Source organism: Hippichthys cyanospilos, chromosome 6, assembly GCF_059441005.1.
Source record: "Hippichthys cyanospilos isolate Australia breed blue-spotted pipefish chromosome 6, RoL_Hcya_1.0, whole genome shotgun sequence".
NCBI lineage: Eukaryota > Metazoa > Chordata > Actinopteri > Syngnathiformes > Syngnathidae > Hippichthys > Hippichthys cyanospilos.
This window is the reverse complement of record NC_142374.1, coordinates 5,110,993-5,118,204: the sequence shown is the minus strand read 5'-3', so window position 1 is coordinate 5,118,204 and position 7,212 is coordinate 5,110,993. Positions and strand designations below refer to the sequence as shown.

General features: G+C 38.4%; 1 protein-coding gene across 1 annotated transcript; it reads left to right on the top strand.

The window, feature by feature from the left end:
• The first annotated feature begins 448 nt into the window (after positions 1 to 448).
• On the top strand, positions 449 to 7,212 carry pnp6 (purine nucleoside phosphorylase 6). Its single transcript, XM_088417664.1, has 6 exons — positions 449 to 605; positions 2,415 to 2,584; positions 2,673 to 2,776; positions 3,893 to 4,068; positions 4,817 to 5,007; positions 5,712 to 7,212. The coding sequence occupies exons 1-6, from the start codon at positions 571 to 573 to the stop codon at positions 5,906 to 5,908; spliced, it is 873 nt and encodes a 290-aa protein (XP_088273790.1). The 5' UTR covers positions 449 to 570; the 3' UTR covers positions 5,909 to 7,212.

Below are 7,212 nucleotides of genomic sequence, written 5' to 3'. Positions count from 1 at the left end.
ACCGTGGCATATTCGTTTTTTTATCAGTTTTTTTTTTCAAAAATTCTTATTTTTAGCGTAGTAGTTAATAGTTTGGGTGGCAATTGTGTTTGTTTATTGAATGATTGTTGAGTGCAGTTTGTGTACAAATGTACAGCAGTGCCAATGTAACAAATATGTTTAAAATGAGTGGAAAACCCTTGCTTGATATTGACAAAGATGAAAACAAAAGCTCAAAATGTTATCATTGTCCCCACTGTTTGCCTTACATGAATTGAGTTAATTCAGTACTTCTACTTGTATCATATTCCGAGTAGACCTACTCTTTACACAAGCTGCATTTAATAACAAACAGAGTAAACAGAGCGTGAGTCATTTTGTCACGTATGCGCTTCAGTGAGCCGTCCAGTCTGGTAAGACCTTAACTTCAGTTTCGTGCTCGGCCCCGCCCCTGTAATCCCGCGCCCGCGGTGACGTTACAACGTCCGGTGTCCGCCTTCTATTTCCTCGGTTTAAAAAGACTGGAAGTGAAACTTTAGCGAGACCATTAAAAATTACGATCCAAATTGGAACTTTTTTTTTCAGGAGAACATGGAAGCCCCGTCCTGTCCCTCAGTTTCGCGCAGGTACGTATGGTCCTTAGTGTAAATGTAAAACGGGCTCACTTTATGACAAACAAATCAATCAGTACATGATTGTTCAGTTCATCTGACCTGACCGATTTATTTTTTTTAAAATGATTGCTCTTATTTACGTTAATGCTCTTATGCACCGTTGAGATTATTCCTTCACCGAGGCAGCCATTGCCGAGCTGCCTCACTGGCACCGACTCTTCCCAAAAGGCAGCGTAACATAGTCAAATGGTTTGAAAATGTGTGGTTTATTGTAACGAAACAGGATTATGTCGTTTTTTCACATTTACCAATTTCCCAAATTAACCGTTTCGCGAGTCGCTTAAGAAAAGCGCCGAGTTGACGGATGAAAGCTGTTATCACTGACAGCACCACGGAGAGTTCCAGGCCCGCCCACCCCGGCTCTGACGTCATTGTTTTTCTTGTATCTATATCACTGAACAGCAGATTCAAAACCCACTTCTTTTATATCTGTTAACCTCAAAAACTGTCAACCATCTCCTAAAATGTAAAAATGGTTTGCAATATTCCAATATTGTGGTTGCAATTTGGATCAAAATGATGTGATCAAAGTTCACATATTTTCTTGCAACTGAGTTTGATACTTTCTTTTAATTACTTTAATTACTGAGTTTGATATTTTCTTTTTAATTGAATGGATGGCGTGCTCATCATCGTGAAATTTTATTCATTTTTTTGCTATGCCAATTCATTTTTTTTGTGTCTAATTTGCACCAAACAGTTATGACAATTTTGGTTTTCAATCTTCATTTTTTTTTTTTTTTGACAAAATTGTGTGCATTTACTCTTTCAAGTACTCGCCGTCACTTATTGCTGCTGGTTAGTCACGTCAACTAATCTCCAATATGTGACTAACCTCTGTTGAATATTTTCAAGAGCAAACTAGTCAACCTGCTCACGTCTTTCCTTTCACATTTCTCTTTATGGTAACACGTTTCAGCAAGTATAGTTTCCACAATGTTAATCTTCTGTTTGATGAACGATTGACCAGCCGAGTTTAGTTGGGTTGTGCTTAGCATTTTTTCTTGTTTACAAAAACAGTTCCATCAATATTTCTTTATAATGTCTTCCACATGGCATTGGTAGGTGCTTCAAAATTTTTGACTGATGCTGTAGCGTGACACAACACTTCAAAAAAATGTATCAAAATTTCAGGTAGTTATACAGGAAGTAGCCTGAGCCATTTATTTACCATCCATCCATTCACCCAGGATTAAGGTCATGAAGCACCACACGATATAACGATGGACTACACTACTCATGACCCCACTCAAATATTAGGGCAAACTACCAGGCAATACGAAGGCCAGGATGAAAATTCCATTTATCATTATTCTTCCATCAATCACCATTTGCAGGGCTGTGGACATGTCCCAAAACCTTCCAGTGTTTGTAAATCGATGTATCTTGCTCATAAGTGTTCATAAATTCATGGATCCATTCCCGAAATTGAACAGGAAGTCGGTCATTTTTGTGAATTCCATTGGTCATACTCAGGTTAGACGTAAGAGGGAGTTCACCTAAATTAAAGCAATCATCTAAATAGACAGGCCAAATTAAATTCTAAAAGGTTTTGAAATGTACTATATGTATCATGGGCCAAGCTTTTTTGTACGTAATACTCCCATGGTCTCATTTATGTAAGTCAAATAGAAAACCTGTATGCAGTGTTACACAAGATTAGTGAGTAGTGGTTGACATGATGTATAAGTGTTGAAATGATATTGGGCCCCCCAAAATATGTCCTTTGGCATTAATCAGTGTATTTCTTATGACATTGAGATCCAATTATGATGACTGCAAAGAGACCGCTGACTGGCTGCTGGCCCGAACCAAGCAGAGGGCCAGAGTAGCCATCATTTGCGGGTCAGGCCTGGGCACTTTGGCTGACGCATTAGAGGACAAACTAGTTTTCCCTTATAAGGACATCCCGGGTTTCCCAACTACCACTGGTACGTTTTGTTTTCTTTTCGTTGAACATTTATGCAGACATGTGCCGGAAAATCAAATTGGTGCTTATGATGTTTGTGCACTGTTTAGTGGCAGGTCACGTTGGCCAACTGGTTTTCGGAAAGCTGCAGGGCCGGGAGTGTGTGTGCATGCAAGGTCGATTCCACTTCTACGAAGGCTACAGCCTAGACACTGTAAGAACTGTAGTCAGCAAGAGTGCCTGTGATGTATTCAAGTTCAGAGAAATTCATAGATTTTACAAAGTGCTATATTTGGCTGGTGTTTCATGAGCAAACGTCAACTTACAATTTGTTGCGTGTGCTGAATAATCTTCTGCAGTTGAGAGGATGGCTCACATTTGTGTCAACACTGGATTGACCTTTGTATACTTGACAACATGGTATTACGGTTTCATTTTATTACCAGCTGAGACATGCCACTCTGCATAAAGTCAATGATATCATAAAACCCAGTTTCATTCTGTATACACAGCAAAGTGAGGTTAGATGTATTATGATCGTAATTGAATCCAGTTAGGACTTTAGACAGTTTGCTCTTTGTCCCATACTTTGTGACACGATCATTCTACAGTAATAGCCGACTGAGGGAAAATGTGTCTTGCAGTTCAGGCGTAACGAATCCAATTTTCATCTTGGCCTGAGTCGATATGTTTTCTTGGCCATGCACCATTATAGCACACAATTACAGTATTTGTAAAGCAGTTCAAAGTTTTTTTTTTTTTTTATCCTGGTCACCCACCCAGACACCAGAGAAAAAAACATATATAAAGCCTATATTTCCTCTTAGGCCAGGGGTTTCCAAACTCCACCACGGTGACCATTTGCGGCCCAAATCTCTTTTTCAGTGGCCCATGGCATATATTAAAACATGACATGTAGCCTGTAAGGCTAATGTAGCCTGTAAGGCTAATTTAAAAAAGAAAAGAAAAAAATACAACACTTAAAATTGCCTGCATGATTGATTTCTGTGTGTTTGCAAATTTTTAAATGCAACAAAGAAAACATTTGGACTCACAACATGCAAAAAGAATGCTTTAAAAACTTTGGACACACATTCTACCAGAGATAAAAATTCCCTTTGACGTTCCATCAAGTGAAGAAATATGTTTTGACATCAAATATTCATGAAAACTTGGGTTTCCTCATCATGCTCTAAAATATTTTTAAAAAGCAAGGTCCATCCACTATTACCCTCAGTGATGCCACTTACATTTGTACAAAATGTTTACAATGAAATACTATATTGATATTCCATATTAATATGTAATACACAATATTTGTGGCTTGCAGGTGACATACCCTGTACGAGTCTTCTTCCTGCTGGGTGTGGAAACACTGATTGTGACAAATGCAGCAGGTGGACTCAATGGCAACTACAATGTTGGGGATATTATGGTCATTAAGGATCATATCAACTTGCCGGGTTTTGGTGGACAGAGCCCACTGGTGGGGCACAATGATGAAAGGTAAATCACAATATGCAGTGCAAGATTCACTTTGCAATACAGTATTTTTAAAGCCCACGGCATCTAGTGTGATGTGACCAAATGCAAGTGAATTGGCTCACTGTGCAGGTTTTTGCGACTCGCTTTCATGTCTGCAACTACTTTCTTTGCATTTGAATTCCAGGTGAATGGCATTTCAATATTGTGAATAACAGCCAGTCAAAAATGCCATGTTGTACCATTTGGAATGCGACATCTACGGAATTATTCTATTCTGTTTTACATTGATATTATTTAAAATCCTCTATGTCCACAAAGCGAAAAAGCAAAGTGTAGAGATTCTTTCTCTGTGAAATGAACAAATGCAGACAATGAATGTCATTTCCATTAGCCTCTTAAATATCCACTCTCTTCATGGTGTTACTGTTTTCTTCTCTACATATTTTTATTGGCAGCAAAAAAAAAAAAAAAAAGACTTCCACTGCTTCCTTGAAAAGCATGTTTGTGTTTTAATACAGCCATCATTTGTGGTATCACAAAATGTTGCTTCCCAATAAAAACACTTGTGGTCGTAGTTTCCAAGAGTCAATTGACAGGTATCAGTCACCAACATTAATTTGTGTGTGATTGTCCGGTTAAAGTTGAATTTGGGCACATTGTTCTGCGTGTCCTAGTCCTAGTGAAACGGCGCAATGTCATTTCTTCTTTGGGATAAGTTCTTATCTCATTTTATCTTATCTATCCTCTTATCTATATGCTTTGTCCTCAGGTTTGGCGTACGTTTTCCTTGCATGTCAGATGCTTATGACCGAAACCTGAGGGCTTTGGCCATTCAAACAGCACATGAACAGAAATGTGGCAGCTTCCTTCAGGAAGGGGTTTATTGTATGGTGGCTGGACCAACATATGAAACCATTGCAGAGTGCAATGTACTACAGAAGTTTGGGGCGGATGCTGTTGGTAAGTAAAGATCCTTCTTAAGAGAAAGGACTTGTATCCTATTCCCCTCCTTCATTTCCCCATTGTTTCTTATAGAAAACCAATATTGATTATTATTATTTATCTGTGTTTTGGAAAAAATATTTGCGTTTGAGGAAAAAAAATCCAAATGATTTCAAGAAGCCACCAACCTAGTCTGCCAATCCAGTGGTATTGTCCTCAATGTCCATACCATGTTGCAGAGGCGTGTCAACTAGGAGAGCCCGGCACCATCCAGAACCTTTAGGAACTCTGGGCATAAAGGGGTTGATGTATTGTGAGCTGGGCGGATGAATATTTTTGCAAATGCCATCGATAAATCGGGAATTGTTAGGCTGTAGCATGTACTCAACAACCGGACAGAGCCATATTGATGAAAATAAACTTCTTGCCTAAATCCATTTTTTTTTTATATGACTCAACTACCTTCTGTTTAATATTTCCCAAACTGTTTACATATACACTATTGGCTCTTCAGACCGAAAACAGATTATACAGTACCGTATGCCGATCAGAACTCCACCTCAGTGCATTACTGGTCCAGCCTTTTTGGCCAGTGTAAAATACCGGACGAGGGATTACAATTACAACACACAATGTAGTTTCAAATTTGACAGATGGAACACTAATGCAAGTTTAAATCACATGTTACAATCTACTCCTTACTTCTTACTTTTATCTTTTAGGTATGAGTACAATCCCAGAGGTGGTGGTGGCTCGTCATTGCGGCTTGCGTGTCTTGGGTCTCTCGCTGATCACCAACAAGGTAGTGACAGATTATGACAGTAATGAGAAAGCTAACCATGAGGAGGTGCTGGCTACCACCAAACTTCGTGCTCAAGAACTCCAGAGGATTGTCAGGCATCTTGTCACAAAGATCTAGCACCTTTGGTTCAGATCTTCTGGAAGCAAAAGGAGGTCCATCCTTGAACTATAGAAATGAGATAATCATAGCCATTCTAGTTGGTCGGTTAGAATAGAATAGAATAGAATAAGATAACATACACGATTTCGGCTTGTTGATAGAGGGTGTTACATTGTGGACATAACTACTGTCTTTGGCAAAATAAGAAAAGAATTTCGCAATAAAACGTGTATAGTGCCAGATCAGTGGACAAATTACAGCAAATTGCCTCAACAGTGAAATTTAAATGAAATTTACTTCTTAAAAGTACCACTTTTGAAGGTGTTTTAAAAAAAGATGGCAAATTCAGTTGAAAAGTCTTTATTTATGTGGGATAAAGCTCTTCAGATGCAACATCTTGTTTGCAAGGTGGTCCTTGTAGCATGTCAATTGCTAAGCAAACTTGAATTGACATGTGATTTTGAGTGAGTTAAATCCTTGGGTGATCGAGCACACTTTCCACTGGGATCAGGCTGGAGCAATGCTAAAGAAGAGGGTGGTACGGTATTTTATTCAAGACTTTGATCTCTACATCAAAGGCGTTTCACTGTCTGCATTGAAAGAAGACAGTCGGAGAGCTGAAATTTCACCAAGATTAACATGGCACAACCACTTATCAGACTACCAGGAGTGGGAAATCCCCTGGCTAAAATACTGTGAGAGTGATGTGGAAGAAGATGCCCCCAAAGGGGTCAAAATACTGCACATGGCTTAAATTTGAACAGATTGCTGGCAAATTAATAAGTGTCTGAACTTTGTAGAGAACCAGAAATTAAATCAGAAAGTAATTAACTAGTTACAGCGCACATCATCCAGGAGGAGTGGCCTATCAGCACGATGTAGTGTGTATAAAACCACTGTCTATAAAATATTTACATCAAAACTGTATTTTTGTTGTCATTGTTTACTTTCAGGCTAGATGGGTACACATATGAAAGTGAACCTTACAAAGTGTGGCTCATACTGTATATTCCCCCATACAGTACAAAATATTTTTGTACAGACAACATATAAGGAGTAAGCCAATGCAGACAGTGCAGCATTCGATGACGATCACATTTCTGTACAAACATCCGTACGTTTTACCATGATTTATGCTCCTTTTGAATACTTGACTTGACAAAAGAACATATTAAACGTTTTTGTATCAAATTCATCTGCCAGACTTAAAATAAGCAATTTGTTTTCAGTTTGCTTTTGATTCATGTCATTCAAATGTGATTTTTTTTTTAATAAAATCTACAAATACGAGAGAATGTTGAATAAATAAATCATTGAAAGGA